Here is a 22,620-nt window from a genome sequence, read left to right as displayed (position 1 = left end):
ATTTGGGCGCTTCCGCGGGCGGGTGTCTTCGGGTTTTCTGGAGGCGCGCCAGCGAGACACGTTTGGACGGCGCGGGGCTCCGAGCGTCCAGTAGCGAGTGCGGGCCGGCGGGCCGGCGGGGCGGGGTGGGGGTGGGGGGCGGGGTCGGGGCCAGGCGGCAGCTGGGGGCGGGTCGCGGAGGGGTGCGCCCAGCCGCTGCAGGCCGCCTCCAGCGGCTGCCGGCGAGGCAGTTCTGTCCTCTTTGTAGGCGCGTCCAAGCCGAGGAGCTTCCCAAAGCTGCGGATCTCGACCTCCCTCCCACGGCAGCCTGAAACCGACCCTTAGGGTACGCCCTGGGCGTTTGCTTTTTGTCGTCATTAGTGCGTCCCAGGTGATTTTCCTGTACATCTGGGTGTGGGAATCCGTGGTCTAAGGTGGAGGCTCGCCACACTTACCGTGTGTCGTCATCTCCTGGGGGGACTTTTACAGTGAAGGTCGAGGACTCATCCCTAGAAATTCCAATGTGGGGTCTGGCATTGACATTTTTTAAAATAGGTCTTCAGGGGTTTAGAGTGTACAGGCAGATTGAGAACCCCTGCTAGGGCAGGATGGTCTGGTGTGGGGAAGGGGCCCTCCCACCCTGACGGAGGAGGGTCGCGGACGACCCTCACAGTGGCGCCAAGCCCTGTCCTGAGTTCTTACCTGGCCGTGGAAGGTAGACGTCCTCACCTTTATAGGTAAAGGAACTGGGACTCAGAGAGTAAGGAAATGGCCCAGGTAGAATGTGGGTCTGCCTTCGTGTCTGTGGTTCCAGAGCTGAGATGAGGAAGGCTGCTGGCACAGCCCCAGAAGGGAAGCAGGTGTGTGTGCCAGTGCTCGCACCGCTGGCCTGGCAGCCATACTGGTCACCGGGATCTTGAACTGCTTCACGCTGGCTGGCACGTGGCTGCTGCCTCACACACACACACACACACACACACACACACACACACACACAATCCAGCCACTAAGCCTCACGCTCAGCACATACAGGATCTCCAGGGCACCATCCTCCTAAAAACTCTGATTGTTCAGGGATCAGGCTAGTTGTTAAATAGATTCTGTGTCACTGCTGTTCCAAGGTGTGACCAGCTTATGCAGGCTTATCGCCTCACCTGTGGATGGAAACGAGGGGAGTGTCACCAGGAGCTGCTTCCTGCCCTGCCGTCTGTTAAGTTGGCAGCCGGGGGGTTGTGAGGGGTGCCTTCCTTGAACAGGCAACTCTGAACATGAGCCTTTCCCTGTGCTCCCGAAGGCCTGTTCCTCAGCGAGAAGCTTGGTTGTAAACAGTTCTAGAGCGGGCGACCTCCATCTGTCAGGATCTAAATTAGGTGAGTGGAGGCAGGACTGGGTTCCCTGGGCCAGCACTACAGCTTTCTGCACCTGGGGTCGGCGGGAGGTGAGCCCCAGCAGCCAGGACAGCAGGACCCTCCCTCCTGACCTCACCCTGGAGCCATGTGGGCCCTCCTGGCTTAGCCCAGCTGCCCCAGAATGGGGTTTATTCTGTTTTCCAATGGGCTTTCATTTCAAGGTGTTCCTGTGAGGATTAGAACCTGGGTCTCCCCCTATTGGGAGCATGGCCCTGCTCGTGTCACCTGCCCTGTTTCCGCACCTGCAGGGTAATCTGCCCTTGTAAGTGCTTTCTCCTTGCTGGTTGTGTGACCGGGGACAATTCTTTACCCTCTCTGTGCCAGTTTTCTCATTTTAAAATGGGGATAATACTGCCTGCCCATGAAGTACTCAGAACAAGTGCTGGGAACGGGCTGTTTCTCCTGGCTGCTCTAATTGTTACTGAGGGTCCTGGACCCTAGCTGAAGAAAGCATCTCACCCGTAGGCCCATCTGTTACAAGTTCTGTCCCTTGGGGCCTCCTCCGGGCCCATATCTGTGTGCCAGGCCTTAGAGCCTGGCATCCGATAGGCCTGGCTGAAGATCCTGGGCCAGCTGTGCATCTGTGGCCAAATTCCCTCACCTCTTTGAGCCTCAGTTTCCTCATCTGTAAGATGGGGGTGACAACAGAAGCCCCCGTCCTTGTGGGCGGGCAGAGCACCCGGGTGCTCACCCACACGTTTCCCCCAAACCTGCCGGCCCTGAGGGAACCCTTCGCCTGGAGAACAGGAGCAGAGATGTGGCGGACGAGGCCAAAGGGTCCCCAGGCTGGGAGGTGACAGGCAGCAGCAGACTGTGCGGCTGTCACACACACACACCTACGGCCCTTGTCGGCTGCAGGACCAAGACGGCCAGATCACAGAGTGGGCCTGCGCACGCTCGTGTCATGACAGCACCGGGCGGCAGGTGGCCCCTCAGAGCCCAGTGTCGGCCCTTGGAGCACAGGCCCATCCCTGCAACTGCAGAGCTCAGTGCACACCCCGGCCAGGAGACTGTGAGACCACATTTATTCGGCCAGGAGTGGCCTTGTGTACAATTTACAGAGCTCCTTCCCGTACCAGGACCGCCAGCATCGCCAGGGCCCCCGGGCCAGCACCACCCCCGCACCTCTGAGCGTGGGAGGCCAGCGATACTGGCTGCGTGGCAGATGGCCGGGGTACGGATGTCAGGTGGGGGCCGGGAGTGAGCTTGGCCTTAGACCTTCCACATGGAGGGCTGGGATGCCCAACAGGGGAATCCTAGCCCACTTAGAGGTTTCCCAGGTGCCTCCGCAGCCCACGGCCCTGCTAGGAGAGCACAGGTGCGAGGGGGGTGCTCCAAGCCCCCTGGGGACCAAGGACCCCTGTCCCGGCCTGGACGTCCACCCAGGGAGGGGAAGCTGCCGGAAAAGAAAACGTGCGGGTAGGCCCTTCTTCCCCAGAGCCCCTCTGCTGTATGCCCACGTGCCCCCTCTGCATCTGAGTGAGACCACCTGTTCCCATCCGCCCCACCCCCACCCCACCCCCGCTCTGCTCAAGGAATCCTGAGAGGAAACAGCCTCCCCCAGGGAGGGTCCTGGAGTGAGTCTGACCCCAAATGAACTCTGGGGCCAGGAAGCATGAATATAAATATATATGCTGTGTGTATATATTATATAAACGTATCTGTATATGTATATATGTACATGCACATCACGAGGGCCGGGGGCCGCCGTGCCCCAGGACGGGGGCTTCTCCGCCTGGTCCAGGACTAGCTGGCTCCTCCCCAGAAGCATGGCCACCCGGGTACCCCGAAAAGCCTCGGACCGGGCGGCCAGGGGGCCGCGACCATCACTTGAGGTCGAGTGTCCAGGTGTTCGGGACATAGAGGGACTGGGTCTGGCGGGCGCGGCGGGGCGTGGTGTTGAGGGCGTCCACACTCCTGCGGCTGGAGCGCACCACGTCCGCTACGAAGCCGGTGCAGTCGCTGCAGACGTCCTTCAGGATGCAGCCGTGGGTGTAGATGTGCGGGAACTCCTCCTCCACGCTCCGCCAGTGGGGGCCCTGCAGGGGTCTGGGACAGGACGGGGCCGTCAGGGGTCCTCCCGAGTCTCCACATCCCCCCGTGCCCACATCAGGCAGAGCAAAGTCCATCCCGCAGCAGCTCTTCCCTGGGAGGAATTTGGGTCCTGGGCTCTGACCTCTCAGCCCCACCCCACCCCAGCACATAGGCCCCCGCCCAGCCTCCAGGTGACTGTGATGCCTGCCCACCACAGGGACGTCACCAAGGGCAGGCACGCACTGGAAGGCGTCTCTTCTCTGTGCCAGCGTGACTTTGGCGGTTGGCACCCTCGGAGGACTCTCGAAGCCCAGCGTGTACACGGGAATGTGTGCAAACTTCTTAGACGGCATCTTCACCTGCAACACAGAGAGACACTCCAGGCCCCCGGGTCCCCCGGACAGCTGCCAACACGCAAGGTGGAGCATTGCGGACAGTATGCAATCAGCACTCAGCATTGACGAGGTGGCCTCTCTATAGCCAAGTGGCAGCATAAAAAGTAAGGCTTTGAAAATAGTGGTGGTAAAAATCCCTCAGACAGATGATTGTTTCTGGGACGAGGTGTAAAGGGGTGACATCCTTCCAAATATTATCCTTTACCTCTGTGCACACCTGCGTGTATGCAGACACCCCAAGCTGCTATAAAATGAGGCTTTCCAAAGACACTCAAGGAATTTGGGGTGTCAGAAGGAGGACTTTTAGAGAAAGAGACGGGTCTCCTGGCACTGGCCTACTAACACAGAATATTTAATTTTTAAAAAAAGGGACCATTTACAAGGGTCTTTAAAAACTGCAGTTTTGGGAAGTGTAGAAGCGGATCGCTCTGGAGGAAGGAGCTGAAGTGGTGAGTAGTGAGCAGGGATCACCCGACAGGAGACAGCAGAGCCTCTGCCCACCCCCGGACAGGCCCGGTCGGGCCACAGGACACCTGAGATGTGGGCCCTCGCTCTGACCCCAGGTGGTCCTCACCTTTATGCTGCAGGAACTGCAGACAGCTCTGGAGAGAAAAGAAGAGGGTTTGCAGTGTCAGCTGTGAGGGATCCAGCACCCGCCCGGCACACAGGCGAGGCTAGGCTGTCACTGCCTCCCGCTTGACCCCTGGCCACGTCAGTGCTTTACTTTCATTTTACTCCCAAATCTTGCTTTTCTTTTTACTCAGCTCTGCACCCAAAATACTTCTGCCCCTCCTCGCTCTTGCTGGGGAGCATCTGGTCTGGAGTGGAGGGTACCTGACCCCTCTCTCCACAAGCACTGTCAGAGCCAGAGGGCCCTCAAGTGAGATGCCCATCTTTAAGCAGTGATTAACAGTGTTTATTTCCCATACGTGATTTCAAAAGTAAATGCCTTCTTGTTGTAAAAATTCAAACACTAGAGAGAATTTTAATTTAGACACGAGTCCTCTCCGGTAAAGCCCATCCTAGAGATGATCCCTCCTATCAGCAGTTTCCATTCTCCATATCTAAGCATAAATTAACAAAAACATACATTTAAAGTAAAAATACAGTAAATGAAATGGGGTATCATGTGTACTATCCTATAAAGATACACCAGGGCTCTTCTCAACATCAGTACAAATTGTCCAAATTCATTTTTTAAAACAAGGGACCATGCACTCTTGCATGGATGTCCCATAATTAATTCGCCGTCAACAAACCTCTGTATTAGTTTGATTTTATTTTACTGTGGTCAGGAAACATACTTTGTATGATATGAATCCTTCCGCATTTTTGAGACTTGTTTTTTGACCCAGAATAGTCAATTTTGGTGCACGTTCCGTGTGCACTTGATAAGAACATACATTGCACTGTTCGGTCTAGTTTCTCTAGATGTCGCTTAGATCAAGTTGGTGGTAGTGTCATGCAAACCTCCTAGACCCTTAGGGTTTCGTATCTCTAACTATAAGCATGGATTTAGCTATTTTTCCTTGCAGTCTGTCAATGTTTTGTTCCATGTATATTGAATCTCTTGCTAGGTGTGGAAAATGTTCAGGATTATTTCCTCCTTTTATTGTTATGAAATGAATTCCTTTAACTCTGATAATACTCTTTACTCCATAGTCTACTTTGTATCGTATTAATATAGCAACTCAAGCTTTCTTTAGACTAATGTTGGTGTGGTGTATCTTTCTCCACCCACCTCCCTCCAACCAGTTTGTGTCTTTTATTTAATGTACATGTCTTGGGAATTCCATGGCGGTCCAGTGGTTAGGACTCCATGCTTGGGTTTGCAGGGGGCTTGGGTTTGATCCCTGGTCGGGGAACTAAGATCCTGCAAGCCGTGCAGCGTAGCCAAAAAATAAAATTAAATTAAAAATAAATTACATGTCTTGTAGACAGCAGATTGTCTCGCTTTCTTTATTCAATCCGAGAAACTCTGCCTTTTAATTGGATTGTTTACACCATTTATGTTTAATATAATTGTTGATATAATTGGGTTTAAGTCTATCATCTTGTGATTTGTTTTCTTTTTGTCCTATTTGTTCTTTGTTCCCTTTTCCTGTTTATGCTTTCTGTATTGAGTCTTTTTTATGATTCCATTTTATCTTCTTTGTTGACATACAAGCCATTCCAGTGGTTGCTTTTGGGCTCATAGGATAGTCTTTAACTTACCACAGTCTTCCTTCAAGTAATATTTTACCATCTCATATAAAAACTTATAACAGCATACTTACAGTCCTCCACCTCTGGTCTTAATGCTATTGTTATATTTTTTTACTTACAGATATGTGATAACCCCCAAGATACATTTTTATTAATTATTTGCATGCCTGGTAATCTTTGACTGGATGATGGACACTGAATTTTACCTTGTTGGGTGCTGGGTATTGGTTTACCTTTTAAAGAGGTATAAGAAGATAATCTTATATGTTAGGAGTTGCTGTTCCTAGTGCTCTTATTGCTTTGTGTACATTCAGGTCTCCATCTGGTGTCACTTTCCATCTACGTGGCAGACCTCATTTAACATTTGTTCCAGTGTGGGTCTGCTGGTGAAGAATTTTTTCGGCTTCTGTATTTCTGGAAATCTTTACTTTTGCCTCTTGCTGGGTACAGAATTCTAGATTGACCGTTTTTTTTCTTCTTCTTCTTTCAGTACCTTAAAGATGTTGTTCCACTGACATCTTGCCTGCAATGTTTTGATGAGGAACCTGCAGTCATCTTTCTCTTTCTCTGTACATAACATGTCTTTATTTGCTGACTGACTTTAGGAATTTCTCTTTATCACTGGTTTTGATCAATTTAATTATTATGTGTCTTGGTGTGATTTTATTCATATTTCTTGTGCTTGGGGTTCACTGAGTTTCTTGTAGGTTTATATTTTTCATCAAATTTGGAACACCTTTTTAGCTGTTATTTCTTCAAATACTTTTTCTGCCCCCACATCTTTGGGAACTTTAATTACACCTATATTAGGCTTCTTAATGTTATCCCACAGCTTGCCAACACATTTTTCGTTTTCAAATTATTTTTTCTCTCAGTGTTTTTGTTTTGGATAATTTTGTTTTGGATAGTTTCTATTGCTAGGTCTTCAAGTTAACTAATCTTTTCTTCTGCACATTCCTCTGAATGTCTAACCTGCTATAAATCATCCAGTGTAATTTTCATCCCAAACATTCCAGTTTTCATGTCTAGAGGTTCAATTTGTCTCTCCTTTACCTCTTCCATGTCTTTAACTTTGGCAGCATATGAAATGCAGTTCAAAACTTTTAATGTCCACAGGACGTCCCTGGTGGTCCAGTGGTTAAGACTCCGCACTTCCACTGCAGGGGGCGTGGGGTTCAATCTCTGGTTGGGGAACCCAGATCCCGCATGCTGTGCGGTGTGGCCAAAAAAACAAAAACAAAAAACCTTCCAATGTCCTTATCTGCTAACCCTAAAATGTGTGTCAGTTCTGGGTGATGTGGGTCATGGGTCACGTTCCCCTGCTTCTTGACATGCCTGGTAATATCTGATTGGACGCCAGGCGTTTTATCTTGCTGGCTGCTGGATATATTTTTATTCCTATTCTTGAGCTTTGCTCTGGGAAGCCGTCAGGATACTTGGGAATAGTTTGGTCCTTTCTGGTCTTGCTTTTGTGATTTGTTAGTTCTGGAGCAGTGCTCAGTCTAGGGGCACTTATTCTCGCTAGTGAGGCAAGACCTTCCTGTGTATTCCACTCAGCAGCCATGAATCACAACTTTCCACCATGGCTGGTGGGAATAGACACTATTCCTGGTACTGTTCCTTTAAACCCTTAGGACAGGGTCAGTCAACTTTTCCTGTAAAAGCTCAGATAGTCAACATTTTAGGTGTGACTAAATGAATAATAAACAGATGGGTGTGGCTATGTTCCAATAAAATTTTATTTATAAAATAGGCAGTGGGCCAGATTTAGCCCATGGGCTGGAGTTTGCCAATCTGTGCTTCAAGATGATTCCTTCCAAACCCGCAGAAATTTCCTTGCGTGTATGTGCTGATCAGAACTCTGAACACTCAAGGGGGACCTTCTGCAGGTCTCTTGAGACCTGCTTCCTGGAGGACTCTCTCCAGAGGGGAGAACTCTAGCTGCACGGGTGCCCTCGTTCTCACCTTTAGCTCCTCCACTCCAGGAGCTGAATAGGCTCCGAGTCCAGAGTTGAGGCAGTCCTAGGATAGAGCTCACCCTGTCTGCTTCCCGTTGGTTGCTTGATACCTGATGTCTTGAGAACCAGTGTTTCACGTGTTTGACGTTTTTTTTTTCTTTCTTTTTGGCTATTTCATGCGGAAGATGCCTGTCCTGCTTCCTGTTACCCCACCTTGGCTGAAAGTGGGGGCTGCTCAGCTGTTACGATTAAATAAAAAATTCTGTCCCTTCCTTGCACAACTCACAGTGCCTGATAGATCATCCTCAGAATTGCAGGAAGCTCTACTAGACAGAAGCCTAGAGGCTTCTTACCCCTCCCTCCCATGTTAATTCACAGCCAAGGTGCATTCAGAAGGCTCACTCACCTCTTGCAAAAGAGACAGGTGGACGGCCAGGAGAACAGTGGGAACTTGGTCCGGCAGCAGCAGCAAATCTGTACGGAAAGGCCTGGTTAGAGCCCAGTTTTGTCCAGAACTCGCCAGGCCCGGTCCTGCCCTCGCCTGCCCCAACCCCGGGCCCCTCACCTTTCCCTTCTTCAGACTGCTGAAGAGCTCCTTATTCTGCAGGAACTTCTCCATCTCGGCCTTCACCAGCACACGGCGCACGTCCATCACCTCCTCCACCGTCAGAGCCAGGCTCTCCACGGGGTGGCTGAACTCCTGTGGCAGGAGGCCCGAGGGGCCGGTCTCAGGCTCTCAGGGCATCTCCATAAGTTCCCCTCTTCCCGGAGGACCCTGGCACCTCCCTGGCCTCGGTCCACCAAGCCCAGCAGCTCCATAAAACGCCCCGCTTCTCAGCTCGGCCACGCCAGGGAGCCGCACCGCTCCCCGGGACTTCTCTGTGCATGGCTACAGGCAAGGCTTCTCTGACCTGGCCCCACCCACCCCACCGGCCGGCCCCCAGCCCGTGGATGGCCTCGTTGCACATGTAACCCTTCAGCCCATCCCACCTTCATCCGCAGTGCTCCCAGACCTGAAGCATCTGCCTCCAGCCTTGCTCCCCACCTGCCAACACCAGGCCAGTGAGAGCCAGCCAGAGTCCCCAGGCCCACTGCCCTTCCTCCTGGAACCCTCCCCCGCTCCCACCTCCCTCCCAGCGCCAACCATCCACTGCAACTCCGGGTCTGCCAGTCAGGTGGTTGCACCTGTCCACCTCGTCATAACCGCCCGGCCCTTTGGGCCGCCATGGCGAGTACACCCTGTCCTAGCCCCCAGGGGAACAGTCCTGTGTTCTTAGCACAGAACTCCGTCTCTCAAAGCATCAGCACGGTGCCCTGTGGCCCCCCAGGCACTTCACTGCTCTCATCGCATTTGATAAAATCATCCACCAAGGTTCAGGTCCAAGTGGGGACCTCAAAACGTCAGCAACTGTTAGCTCCTCACAATGAAAAGTCAGACAAAATTCACAGCCAATGAAACGGAGGCGCCGAGAGGGAGCGGCACAGAGTCGAGACCTGAGAAAGTGCTCTCCAGTGTCACCAGGCTGCCTTCCAGGCACAGGGCGATGGGCTTCTCACCTGTCCTGAGCCCCCAGAGGTGGAACTGGGCTGTCCCCTTAGCAAGGCCCCTCTCCGGCCCAGGGGGCCGCAGTACCCAGAAGGTCCAGGGGACGGCAGCAAAGCCCAACCTGCCCAGGTTGAGTGGCTGGAGCGCGGACCCCGCACACCACTGAGGGGAGCCCTCACCCCTCCTGAGCCCAACCTGCCCAGATGGGGTGGCTGGAGCATAGACCCCGCACACCACTGAGGGGAGCCCTCACCCCTCCTGAGCCCAGCTGGCACACCAGCCCATCACAGCCACCTTGGACCACCGCGCCTCCGTCACTCACCAGCCACTCGGAGGCCCCAGGCCTGTCCTCGACTGAGCCCAGGTCACTGCGTGGCGGGGAGCTGGGGTCATGCCGGGACTGGATGCTGACAGAACCTGGTAGAAGACCCGGGGGCTGTCAGGACAACCTGCAGGTGTTCTGGCGTTGGACAGCTGTGCCCAGGGAAGGGGGAGATGGCCCTCCAGGCAGCAGGAGGTGATGGTGCGGTGGTTTCCTGGGGGTGAGGGGTCTAGTAGAGGACACATCTCCCACATCCAGGGCCTGTGCAGTGCGGCAGGCCAGAGGGGCCCGTATCTGCACCCCATCATGGGGCCGTGGCAGCCTTGGTCAGCGCCCCTCACCACCCTTTGCCTGAAGACCCAGAGGGGCAGAGAGGGTCGGAGGGGGAAGAGGGGGTCCACCTCCACCATAGGGGGACAGTGAGGTACGGAATGCCTGGCCTGGACCTCTTCACACCAGGAGTGAGTCATAGCCACCAAATGAGACCATCCCGAGAGGGGCCAGAAAGCAACACAGGGGCTCAAGGTGACCCTGAGGGGAGAGAAGGGGGCCTGGCCATGCCTGGTGGGAGGCACTGGGCAGGGTGGCAACCCTGTGACCCGGGGCACTTGGTGGGGCCCAGCCTTCACCACGGAGGGGACCAACTAATCCTGTGTGGCCAGCAGAACCGTACCGTCCTGCGTGCTGACCGACGGGGAAAGGGCGGGGCTCGTGACAAAACCCAGGGCACTGGTCAGGCTCCAGAGTGGTGTGTGCTACTCTGTGGGCACGTCTCCATTGACAGAAACACTAGAAGGATCTGTCAATCATCCATCCATCCAGCTTTCTTTCTATACACCAATATGTCAACAGCAATTATCCCTAGGTAATAGAATCATGGGAACTTTTTTTTTTTTTTTTTTTTTTTGGTTTACGCGGGCCTCTCGCTGTTGTGGCCTCTCCCGTTGCGGAGCACAGGCTCCGGACGCGCAGGCTCAGCAGCCATGGCTCACGGGCCCAGCCGCTCCGCGGCATGTGGGATCTTCCCGGCCCGGGGCACGAACCCGTGTCCCCTGCATCGGCAGGCAGACTCTCAACCACTACGCCACCAGGGAAGCCCCATGGGAACTTTTTTTTTTAGTTTTACAATGAGTATGTATTACTAATTTAATAAAGTTTCAAAAGGTGGGGGATGGCTGCCTGGGGCGATAAATACCCTTCCCGCAGGTGTGAGCTCCCTGTACCCTCTGAAGCCGCTGGGACCGGGCAGGGGCAAAGGGCGCCTGCAGGAGGGTGCCCAGGGAAGGGAGGGCAGCACCCACCTGGCTCCTGGGCGCTGGGCGTCCAGGACTGCACGCTGTCCGCACGCGGCCGAGCCCGTTCCAGGCCTCCAGGGGGCTGTAGGCCAGAGGTCACCTCGCTCCGGAGCTGGGCCAGGTCGTGCTCCGAGAAAGAGCGGTCTCGCCTCAGTGTCACCTCCCCACACGGCGACTCTTCCTCCTGCGAACACGCCAGCCGGCACCTCCCTGACCTCTCTGCCCGCCAGCGCCTCCTGCCGGTCCTTGGACCAAGGTGTCGGGCACAGGGGCCTCCGCTACACACTGCCCAGGCCAGGGGGAGGCGGGTGCCTCGAAAACCACACCCTGGTCTGCGGCTCCTGGAAAGTCCTGGGAGGGCAGGTCTGGGGGGCAGGTGGGGCCTGTGGACATGGCCACCACCCTGGTCTCTGGGCTCAGAGGGTAGCAGCCAGGATGCAGAGCCCCGCTGGGACATGCTGGCTTTTCACCTCTGAGGGGGGCTGCCCAGCTTCCCAGCCCCAGGAGGACGGAGCACTCTGCTTTAGACCTTTTTGTGCAGAGGCCACAGTGGTTCAAGGCCACCGTCCCAGTGACCCTTCTGAGCCGCCAAGATGGGAAAGGGTCCTGAGCCCAGCCATGCTTGCCCCTAGGGCAGACCCAGCCCCACAGCAGGACACCAGCTTCAAAGCAGGGCGCACCTCACAGAGCTGGACGCCGGATGGACGCTGGCTGTGTCCTTGCCCCCTCCCTCCTCCCCTCCCCCCTCCCCTCCCCCACTCCTCCTCAGCGTCTCTTCAGGAACCCGTGGGCTCTGACCTCAGATACGTTCATCTCCTCCATCTCAGCCAACGTGGGCGCCTTGAGCAGGACCCGGGGCCGCGGGCGCTGGGCACTGCTCCCGGCATCCGTGATGGACAGGTTGATGCAGGAAGTGGACTTGACGTCCCCAGAGCAGGCGTTGAGGATGCAGGGCAGAGAGCCGAACCCTGGGGCAGGCAGCAGGTAAGGCAGGACAGGACAGGACGGGTTGGGGGGTGGAGGGGAGGCAAGGGGCAGAGGAAGGGGTGGTCCCGTGCTCACCCCGCTCACCCCGCCCCGTCCCAGTGCCTGTCCTCCACGGGGCGCAGCCTGCGTTCCTGCTTGATCTCCTCCAGGATCTTCTCATGCAGCGTTCTCTGTTTCTGGGGTAAGGGGCGAAGCCTTCTCTCTGAGACCTGCAGGGGGTGTGGCAGCGCCAGGTGGGGGCCGACTCCCAAGCTGGGGAGGAACCCTGCATGAGGAATCCGGAGCCCACGGCATCACAAGGCCTGACGTGGAGGCCCTGTGTGCTCCTGGGGCAGTGAGCGCCCCAGAACCAACCTTCCAAACGCCCCAAGGGAGCCGGTACCTGCTTCAGCGGAGGCCGGGAGCGGATGAAGTCCAGGATAAGTTCGTGGGCATCCTTCTTCACCCTGGGAGGGATGTCCCCGTTGACCTGTGTGTGGGGTGAGGGCAGCAAGGCTAAGGGCCCACCTGCCAGGGCTGTGGCCTTGAGAGGGGCTCATGCAGCCATGGGCAGCGCCTGGGCCTCACTCCAGCCTCCCTCTCAGTGGCTGTGCGGCCGTGGCCTTCAAGGCCTGACCACAGGCTTTCCCTGAATCTCAGATTCTTCATGTGGAAATGGGGGTCAACGGCACCACCTCAAAGGGTTGTCATAATGATGAAATTAACTCGCACGCTTAAGATTCTCAGCGATGCTGGCACACAGCAGGGGCTATGTGAGCGTTAAATGCGACAATCCTGCAGCCTCAGCTCCTGCCCCTGGTCCCCTTCTCCCTGCCCTTGTCACACTGTGTCCCTGAAAGGACCATGCACCATGTGACTCCGGGCCACGTCTGCCCCAGTTCAGTGGCCAGCACACCAAGGAGGGGCTCCAGCGAGCAGAGGGGGGCTGAACATGGACCCCCTTCAAGACGGCCTACCATGACCTTGAAAGGCCCACCATGACCTAGAGAGGCCCACCATGACCTTGAGGGGCCCACCATGACCTTGAGGGGCGCACCATGACCTAGAGAGGCCCACCATGACCTTGAGGGGCCCACTATGACCCTGAGGGGCCCACCATGACCTTGAGGGGCGCACCATGACCTTGCGCAGCTTGTAGTTCCTGGCGCGGATGTCCTGCATCAGCATCTCGAAGGGGGTGAGCTGGAACTCTGTGGGCAGGGAGTTGAACTCCTGCTCCTGCACCTTCTTCAGCTTCACTCCGTGGCGCAGCTCCCGCATGAGCTGGACCCAGAGTCGGGCCTGGGCCCCCGAGAAGATGAAAATGGCCCTTAGCCCCGGGCAGGGCTCCCGGGCTGTGCCCCGGGCCAGCGGGGGCCACGTCTTACCCAGTCCGTGCGCCCCAGGCTGTCGAGCTCCATCAGGGGCTTTTCTGACTGCGGCTCGTCCTCCCGAAGCTTCTGCAGCATCTGTAAGTCCAGGAGAAATGGGAGAAGAGCAGCTGTGGGGATGTGGGCCCTGCTGGCCTGTCTCCCTGGGGATGCTTGTGCACCACAGGGGCTACTGGTCCACCAGCTACAAAAGGGACAAGTGAGCACTTTGGACAAGGCTTTGGGGCTCAGAAAGATATCTGGGGGAACCAGGCCATCAGCCTTGGAGCCCCACGGGAACACTGGAGTCCCACTGGCTATCTGTGGCTGCATCTCCCAGGCAAGGGCAGGGGAGAAAGCACAACCTCCACGTAGCACCCACACAGTACCTCCTGGCTGCAGTAGAATCTGTCCCCTTCCCTCACTGATCCCCCTCACTGAGGGCTTCAGACCTCAGCTCACAGGGCCCCCGGGCCCCACGCACACCCACCGTCACGGGACACCCTCGGCCGCTTCTCTGCACACGATCCCATCTGCAGTTGTACATTTATCTGCTGCTTTGACTGTTGTCTGAATGGTTGGCTCCATGAGGCCAGAACCACAGTTTCTGTTTTTGCTTTTATTTTTTTATCTTCGTGTTTCTGGCTCCTAGCACTGTGTGAGACACGTGCTAGGTCTTAAACATTGGCTGAACGAATAAATGAATCAATAACGGGTAGTTGGATGGGTGGGTGGACAGCCGAGAGGGTGAGTTACTCAGCAGGCCAAGGCAAACAGTCACAGGGATGGATTTCACAGCCTGGGGAAAATGCTGCCATCACGGTGAGGGCCCAAGAAGGATGTCTGGGATCGTGAGGTAGCTGTTCTATGCTGAGCATTTGGGAAGAGGCTGCTAGGTTCATTGCCCTGCATCTTGGCAGCAGCTGCCTTTCTTCCTCCAATCTTCCTCCCTGGAGAAGCAGCTGCCTTTGGCGCACAGCCTCGCCCTCCCCATCCCCCAAATCAGACAGAACCGGTTACCCTGGCTTTCACCCCAAGCCACTTGCCAAACTGCTTTGGGACGCTCTAGAAAACTCTGCCAAGTCTCTGAGAAGCACAAGGTGTGTGATTCTAAAAATAGACCTGCGTGTGATCTGGCGGTCTCCCCAAAGGGCAGGAAGGTGGGTCTCCTGTCGTTCCTGGAGTATCTCTACCTGCCCCCTGAGTAGGCTGTTTCTGCCCAAATGCCAGCCCAGCTGCGCCCCACCAACAGCCTCCCTCTCACCACCTCCTCCAATTTCCCAGACTTCTCTCGGGTCAACTGCTTGAAGTCTAGAGCTGTTTGCTCCTAAAACAAAGAGCTTTTATTGCCTGGGTAAGGAATTGACCTCAGCAACAGGACAGGTGACAGAAAAGCATTAGGACCATCCACAATGAGAGCACTGGAAGGACATCTCTGAGATGCCGAAGAAGCGTGGGGAGGGAAGAAGGGGGATGGGGCTTCGGAGGCACAGGCCTTGCCGAGGGGCCACCCCCCCCCTTGGGCTAGGATTGGGCTGTAGATGAGGGCCAAGTGGCTCAAGGAGCATCTGAATTGTCCTGCGCTGGGTCCCAGGCCCATCGATCAAAACAACCCTGAGAGCCTGCTCAAGCTCAGAGCCAGAGAAGCTGTGCAGGAACGCTTCCTGGTCAGAGGAAACGAGAGACACGTGCCCACGAAGGGCCAGGGTGGAATCAGGGACCAGCAGCAGTTAATTCCAAAAATACCTCCCGACCTCTCCAAAAATCTCTGCTTTTTCTCATCTGTGAAATGCTGGCGGAAGGCAGGGGTCCCTGTGGGCTGTGACCCCCGTTTCAAGGAAACACCTCAGTTCCCGCCAAGGGAGAGGCTGGGAGAGCTGGGGCGGAGACTGTCACCTCCTGTGACTCTGAGACCACGAAGAAGCGGAGCAGCCCCGGGAGAAGGCCAGCTGGGAGCCGGGTCAGGCCCCCTCTGCTCTGTACTAGCTGTGGCGTGGGGCAAGGACACAGCCTCTCAGAGGCTTTCCAACTGCTCATCCGGAAAAAGGGTGATAACCGCGGAGGGAGGCGGAGGGGAACAGCAGACTGTCACCAGCGGGGCAAACACCTGGGCGAGCGTCCTCTCACTGAACTGCCCACCTCCCCAAAGCTCCAGCATGCTGGCACCTCTGCATGGGTCCTGGGCCGCCCTCTGCACCCTATTTTCGGAAGGAACCATCACCTGGGCAGGTGAGCCGGAGGCAGGAGGCACAGCCCTTTTGCAGATGCAAACATGGGGATCAGAGAAGTTAATAACTAACTTAGAGGCAACAGGAGTGAGGTCACGGGGTAAAGGTGCCACTTATATAAGTTTCTGAGCCTCAGTTCCCTCCTGTGCAAAACCGGGTAAGCAGGAGGTGTGCGGGTTAAGCTAAAACCTACAAAGCGTTCAGGGCACTCCCACACAGAGTGAGCTGCGAGCTGAGGATTTCCACCCCCTGTGGACGGACAGAGGGAGACAGGGAAGGAGGCAGGGACTGGGGAGGGACAGCCTGGCCCGCCCTCCTGGCCCCCGCCTCTGCGGGTGGAGGCGCCTTCACGGCCCCACCCCTTGCTCCACCCGCCCCCACGTGTCCCGTCTGCCTCGCCCTCAGCCCCTGCCAGGCGCCCCCATGTCCTTGGTCCCTACGGCCTGGGCGTCCCCCCGTCTCCACTCACCTCCTTGGCCTCCCGGACCCTGGCGAGGAAGGCGCGCAGCTCCAGCGTCTCCACGAAGAGTGCGCGGCACACGGCCTGGTAGTGGGTCCTGAGCGCCCCGGGGCTCGGTCAGGCGCGCGGCGCACAGGCGCATGGCCTGTGTGAAGGTGCGCACGGCGCGGGGGCCGCCCTCGGCCTCCTCCTCCTCCTCGGGGGCCCCGTAGCCCTCGTCGGCTGCGCCGCCACCGCCATCGTCGTCGCAGTCGCTGTTGGCCATGAGGTCGATGAGCCGTTCCAGCTGCGGGCTGAGCTCGCCGCTCCACGTGCTCCGCCAGCCCCCAGTCCAGCGCGCGGTAGATGGCGAAGCCAGCGACGAACCACCTGCGGGACAGGGGCCCGCGGTCACAAACAGGCAGGGATGGGCACACACGAACTGGAGGGGTGTCGGGAGGGGGCCGGCGGCGGCCGGGGTCCCAGCTGCCGCAGGATGGAAGGTCACCACCGCGTGGCTTCTAATGGTGAATGGAACAGCAGCTGTCCTCCCTGGGGATGCGCCCAGGGTCACCCAAACGGGCAACAGGGTGCTCACCGTGCAGCACAGCCACTGTGGAAAACTGTGTGCAAGTTCTTGTAATCCAACACGCTTTTGCCACGGGACTGCAGCTCCTCTCTGGGGGAACTGAACCAAGAGAGAGGAAAAACATATCCACGCTAGTCGTGAGCTGGGCAGCCGTGTGGAGCCCTGACCCTCGTGACACAGCCCAGAGCCAGAACTCCAGGCTGCTGGGCTCCGCGTACAAATCTACAGTCCCCAAGGGCCGGCCCACGGCTCCCAGCCGCATGGGGGGTGGAGGCTGTGCAGCCTATGGAAACGTTGGAAAAGTCTGTGTTCTCGAGTACAGTGTCGCTTACATGGTATACACGTGGTCAGGACTCACCAAAATGTCTGTTACCCCAACGGCTTTGTTAAAAAAGACAGAGAGGCAACCTAGTGAAACATTAGCTTTTCATATGCTGTAACAGTATATTTTAAATCAGAAAAGAAAGACTAGCTTATTCGATAAAGTTTGACACTGGAACTCACAAAAAGCAAGATCCCCTCCCTTCAGTATTTTAAGCTGCTTGTAAATTTCAGTGTATGTAAATTTAACCTGAAAAAGAAAAACCTAAAAAGTAAGTGTACCTGAGGACGGGGAGGCAGGGTGGGGTCACCAGGGGGCAGGTGGGGAGGGAAGGGGCGGCGCCCGCAGGGAACAGGTGTGTCCTTAGCTGCGGGGCCCACCATGCTATTCTGCTGGCTTTGTATATGCTTTGAAATTCTTTCTCCATAGTAAGTTTTTTTTTTTTAATTTATTTATTTATTTATTTATTTTTGGCTGCATTGGGTCCTCGTTGCTAAGCGCGGGCTTTCTCTAGTTGCGGCGAGTGGGGGCTACTCTAGTCACGTTGCGCGGGCTTCTCACTGTGCAGGCTTCTCTTGTTGCGGAGCACGGGCTCTAGGCACGCGGGCTTCAGTAGTTGTGGCACGTGGGACTCAGTAGTTGTGGCACGTGGGGCTCAGAAGTTGTGGCTCGTGAGCTTTAGCTGCTCCACGGCATGTGGGATCTTCCCAGACCAGTGCATGAACCTGTGTCCCTGCATTGGCAGGCGGACTCTTAACCACTGTGCCAGCAGGGAAGCCCCATAGTAAGGTTTTTAAAAAGTGGATTAGCATATTAGAAACATGAGTCCTGCAGTAGAGAGACCTCTCCACTCTGCTTTCAATTTTACTTGGTGGGGAACCCTGTTTTCACAGACTGCCATTAACATCTAGGAAGCCAGGTTCTGTGGAAGACAGTCATCTGTCCCCGTGCCGTGTGCACCCCAACAGCCCCTGCTCACACAGTGGCCCTGGGACGCGGGTCTGCTTGACAGGGAGGCACCAAGGGGAAAGCCAGTTCCATGCCAGCAGTGGCTCAGCTGAGCATAAGAAATAAGAATGAGGAAGCTGGACTTCCCTGGTGGCGCAGTGGTTAAGAATCCGCCTGCCAATGCAGGGGACACGGGTTCGAGCCCTGGTCCGGGAAGATCCCACATGCCGCGGAGCAGCTAAGCCCACGAGCCGTAACTACTGAAGTCTGTGCGCCTAGAGCCCGTGCTCCACAAGGAGAAGCCACCCACGTGAGAATCATGTGCACTGCAACGAAGAGTAGCCCCCGCTCGCCGCAACTAGAGAAAGCCCTGCGCGCAGCAACGAAGACCCAACGCAGCCAAAAATAAATAAATAAATCCTTAAAAAAAAAAAAAAAAAAGACCTAAGGAAGCTGCATCCAGTATGCACAGCACTTTGTTTTTGTGTTTTGAAACTGCTTTCGTGGTTTCCCTTGAGGACAATGATGCAGAAGACACACACATGCCAAGATGACAACAGCCTCTTTGCCACTCAACCTTGCCACAAGCCTTGAGGTAACCTCTGGTTTCACAGGTGGGGCAGAGACACAGAATGGCACAGGATGGCTGCGCTGGCCTGGGGGTCGGGTTGGCCTGCAGCCGGTGCCCAGACCTTGTGCCACGGACAGAGCTGTACCCTCACCAGGTACGTGCGGGCCACCTGGCCTCCGGGGCCCTTCTGGCCTCTCCTCTCCTTTCCTGTGATCTACCCCCCTGGGCCCCAAGGGAGTGGGCTGGAGCAGAGCTGAAGGACAGGCGCGAGTGTCAGTGCTGTGCAGGGGACAGGGCACGAGAACAGGCCTTCCCTGTCCTGCAGAAACGCCTCCGAAGACACCCTGAGCCTGGAGGGGGCCTAGGGGCGTAAGCCTGGCTCGGGACACTGGACGTGTGGGAAGAGCAAGGGCCCAGTGGGAGAAAAGTTCCAGCAAAAGTCAACAACACTCCCAGCCTGGAGATGTCTTATCTCTGCCTCAGAGGTGAGGGTCAGACCTGGCTCCAAGTCGCACCCTAGAACCATGAGTCAGAGGCCCAAAGGCCGAAGGCCGGCCACATCTGACAGATGACTGAAGGGCCAGGCCGTGGCTGGTGGAGTCCCTGCGGCAGTGGGATCTCCAGAAAGCGCCTGGATGCCCCTCAGGACTGCTGGGTGGGCGAGGGCCCTACTTTACACAAATTTCCAGTGGTCCTTTCTTGGCTCAGAGGTGGGGGCCAGGAAGGAGATGGTAGGGGGGAGTGAACTCCACTCCCACCCCCGCAGGGGGACCTCACAGCCCCTGCCAACCACAGGGGTGGCCCTGACTCAGTCTCTCCGAAGGAGGCCACTGTGCCCCATGGGGTGGGGCAGGCAGCAAAGCTCCCCTGCTCCAGCACAGCCTGCCGCCCACCCAGCCTCCCCCGGTGGTCCTGGTCGCAGGCCCGTGCGGGCATCACATCAGTGAAAGGGTTAACTCCACTGCAGTCTCTTATCTGATAGCTGCTCCTTAAAAGCTTCTCAGAGGCAAAGACCACCGGCTTCCCCATAAGGAAAAATCTGGGCAGCCAGCCAAGAGCCTCAGAACCCTGAACCCCGCCTGCCCGGGCAGCGTGGGAACCAGGCACCCGCAGGCCCAGTGGGCCAGCCCCAGGGACCGGCCCGAGTAACCGAAGGGCCAGTGTGAGAATCTAGGCAAACCGCACAGGAGACTGCCCTGCCCCACTTCCTCGGGTGGGGCTCTCAGGTTGATTGATGAGGCTCCAGGCAGAACGGTGCAGACTGGACCCCTACATACAGAGTTCCTTGTAAATAGTTTCAAAACTGCTAACAAGAGGCCTCCTTTGGAGCGGGAGGTCGTGAACACAAGTCTACTTGAGGCCTGCGGGCAGCAGGGCAGCCCCGGCAGCAGGAGCCGGCAAGCAGTGAAATCAGTTCTTGGAAACGCGTAGCTGGGTTTTTCCCCCTCAAGTTCCAGAAAACTGTATAGCACAGAGTTCACGGCAATCCTATGGGAAATTCATGCTGTGTAACCAGCAGGGCATCCACCCCAGCCAGAGGGGTATCTTATCACTGACATTATTAAGAATGGCCAGCATGGGGCGATGAGAAAAAGTCAGAAAACTTGGGGATGGTTTTATTATTGTTTCTGAATTCTACACAGCAAACCACACAGCCTCGTTTGGCCTGTGCCCACACCCTTGCTCTAACACTGTGTTTAATATATAAATACGTATTTGCACAAAACTGGTTTTCGTAAGGCAGGAGAATGATAAACATCGAATTCAATTACCTGCGGGCGGGCGGATGGGACGGGAGACACAGGAAGAGGTCCTGCCGGTGAGGTTTGCCTTCTGGGTTGGATGGGGGCTCCGGGACATTGGTTGTGGGCTGCTTTTCCTGTTTGTCCCCCAGACCCAATTCCTGTCCAACACTCTGTGACCAGGGAGCCCCGGAGACCACATCACCTTTGCCCCCCCTCCTCCCTCGGGTCAGTGGGAGGCCCCTCCAGGAGCCCGGGGGTCGCAGGGGAGAGGGAGGGAGGTACATCACTCCCCCTGAACCTCAGGCCCACCGCATCCACACCACCCTGGCGGGCTCCCCCATCACCGCCTGCCCTCTGGGCTCAATCTCCCTATCAAGCCCTTCCACTAAGCCACTGAGCATTTATCTGCATCCTGCCTCACGGGAGCAACTGTATAACTTTAAGTGCGTTATACAAGACACCTAACTTTTAACGTGTAGAGTTTGTTTTTAAAGTACCTGGGCTTCCGAGCTGGCCGGTGACACCATCGCTGTGGACTCTGCAAAGGGAGAGAAGAGGCAGTCGGGACCAGCTTCAGCGGCCCTGGGACCCGACACACGGGGCCGGCCCCCGCCCCCCACTGTCCCCCCACCAGGAGCACACAGTGCATCGCCCAAGGTCTCCATCAGAAACCAGAAAGCTGAGCCATCAGTCCCTGGACGGACACCAACAAGGCCCAGCTCCCGGCTGGACACCAGGCGAGTCGTGCAGCCCTGCCCCAGGGGCGGAGGGTAGGCTGGCAAAGACAGCCCCTGCTCGCCCTGCACAGCGACCACTCAGAGGGGGCAGCCAACAGGGCCACGGAGTCCATCCCGCCCCCTCGGGAAGCAAGGCTGAGGGCACAAGTGAAAGGGGAGAGAGGAAGTAAACAGGGGCTAACTCGGGTCAGCCAGGCCCAGGGAAAGCCCTCACGGTCGGAAGCCGCACACCCCCAAATCAGAGCTAGATGAGAAACCCAGACGCAGTGGAAAGGGCAGGCCTTGCTCCAGAGTTCCCGACAGCTGCGCTGGGTCAGCTGGCGTCTGGCCACCACCTCTGGGGATTTCTCCCCAGTCTGTCTCTGCCAGAGACTCAGAGTCCCTGGGACGAAACCCAGGTGCTGAATTGGGCTCTAGGTATTTTATTAGGTTTATCGTTAAACATGGCACTGAGTTGGCATGTTTACAAGTACTCAGTCGTGTAACCGGTGTACAGCCCAGGAGATAGATGGTTCTCGTACCCATTTCACAGATGAGGAAACAGAGGCCCAAGGGAGTGAGCTCGTTTGCCCCAAGTTGTCACAGCTAGTAAGTGGTGGTGCTGGCTGTGGCCAGGCTGGGGGACCCCAGAATCTATGCTCCAGTCCCTCCCTGAGCCACCCCCGGGCCTCCCAAGAGGCCAGGCTGGACGAGACACAGAAAACCCACCTCCTTCCACCACCTTCCTTGAATAAGGCACGCAGAACTGTGTTAGGGTATGAAGTTTAGCTGCCTTAAATTGAGGTGGAAAAAAAACACAAACCGTTGGGCTTCCCTGGTGGCGCAGTGGTTGAGAGTCCGCCTGCCGATGCAGGGGACACGGGTTCGTGCCCCGGTCCGGGAAGATCCCACATGCCGCGGAGTGGCTGGGCCCATGTGAGCCCAGTGAGCCATGGCCGCTGAGCCTGCGCGTCTGGAGCCTGTGCTCCGCAACGGGAGAGGCCACAACAGAGAGGCCCGCATACCGCAAAAAAAAAAAAAAAAAAAAAAAAACCCAAACCGTGAAATTCTCTGCTAAGTGAACCTGCTAACTCTGCAAATATTTTCAAAACGCCATCAAGAGACAGGAAGATTGCCAAAGATAAAGGGCGTTTGTGTCGGGCTGATCCATTAAATAACGGAAGACACTGCACCCCCAGCATCAGTGGAGCATTAACTCCCAGCGAGCAGCTGGGCGTATACAGGTGTTGGATGGGCAGTAAAAGCCTGTAGCTGTGAACGGGGGCCATGCAAGGTGCAAGGGACCACACTTGACAAAGGTGCTTCCCGGAGGTGCCAGGGCCCCGAGTTTCCCTGATTTCAAGGGGGCAGGGGGCAGCCAGCCCTCAGCGCCCATCACAACCCAGCACGGTCTGGAAGGTGAGTGTTCACCAACCCAGTTGCATTTTAAGTCGCAAGGACTGGGGGGCCCCACGGTGGTTCCGTGCCCAGCGCTTTGCTGCAGAGCTAGCAGATGACTTACCGTGGCTTCAGCTGGCACAGACTCCTCGTGGAGGCTGGCGCCACGTCTCCCTCTTTACAGA

At 56.4% G+C, this 22,620-nt stretch overlaps 1 protein-coding gene and 1 long non-coding RNA gene across 3 annotated transcripts; one reads left to right on the top strand and one right to left on the bottom strand.

The window, feature by feature from the left end:
* Window positions 1-174: 174 nt before the first annotated feature.
* Window positions 175-8,226, top strand: LOC116744537. Its single transcript, XR_004347082.1, has 3 exons — window positions 175-1,349; window positions 3,640-3,921; window positions 8,166-8,226. It is a non-coding gene; the product is annotated as an uncharacterized LOC116744537 (long non-coding RNA).
* On the bottom strand, window positions 2,397-20,853 carry SPIRE2 (spire type actin nucleation factor 2). Of its 2 annotated transcripts, none has more exons than XM_032614387.1 (14): window positions 20,819-20,853; window positions 16,177-16,536; window positions 13,498-13,578; window positions 13,247-13,411; window positions 12,513-12,599; window positions 12,206-12,382; window positions 11,942-12,111; window positions 11,150-11,327; window positions 9,849-9,943; window positions 8,546-8,680; window positions 8,387-8,454; window positions 4,392-4,419; window positions 3,666-3,781; window positions 2,397-3,437 (listed from the first exon to the last, which is right to left on the bottom strand). In XM_032614387.1, the coding sequence occupies exons 2-14, from the start codon at window positions 16,430-16,432 to the stop codon at window positions 3,215-3,217; spliced, it is 1,779 nt and encodes a 592-aa protein (XP_032470278.1). In that variant the 5' UTR covers window positions 16,433-16,536; window positions 20,819-20,853; the 3' UTR covers window positions 2,397-3,214. The 2 variants fall into 2 exon arrangements, with proteins under 2 accessions (XP_032470278.1, XP_032470280.1); XM_032614389.1 differs by having other exon boundaries at window positions 12,215-12,382.
* Window positions 20,854-22,620: the final 1,767 nt, after the last annotated feature.

This window comes from Phocoena sinus, chromosome 19 (assembly GCF_008692025.1).
Source record: "Phocoena sinus isolate mPhoSin1 chromosome 19, mPhoSin1.pri, whole genome shotgun sequence".
NCBI lineage: Eukaryota > Metazoa > Chordata > Mammalia > Artiodactyla > Phocoenidae > Phocoena > Phocoena sinus.
Note: the sequence above shows the minus strand (reverse complement) of the source record. Positions and strands in the feature narration are given on the sequence as shown.

What these genes read in the sequence shown, in the direction of transcription:
- SPIRE2 (XM_032614387.1), bottom strand. Translation starts at nt 16,432, where the DNA reads ATGGCCAACAGCGACTGCGACGACGATGGCGGTGGCGGCGCAGCCGAC. An exon ending in CTGGGGCCTCCGAGTGGCTG is followed by an intron (nt 8,681 to 9,848) that starts GTGAGTGACGGA and finishes CTCCTGCCACAG; the next exon opens with GAGTTCAGCCACCCCGTGGA. An exon ending in ACCTGTCTCTTTTGCAAGAG is followed by an intron (nt 4,420 to 8,386) that starts GTGAGTGAGCCT and finishes TTTTCTCTCCAG; the next exon opens with AGCTGTCTGCAGTTCCTGCA.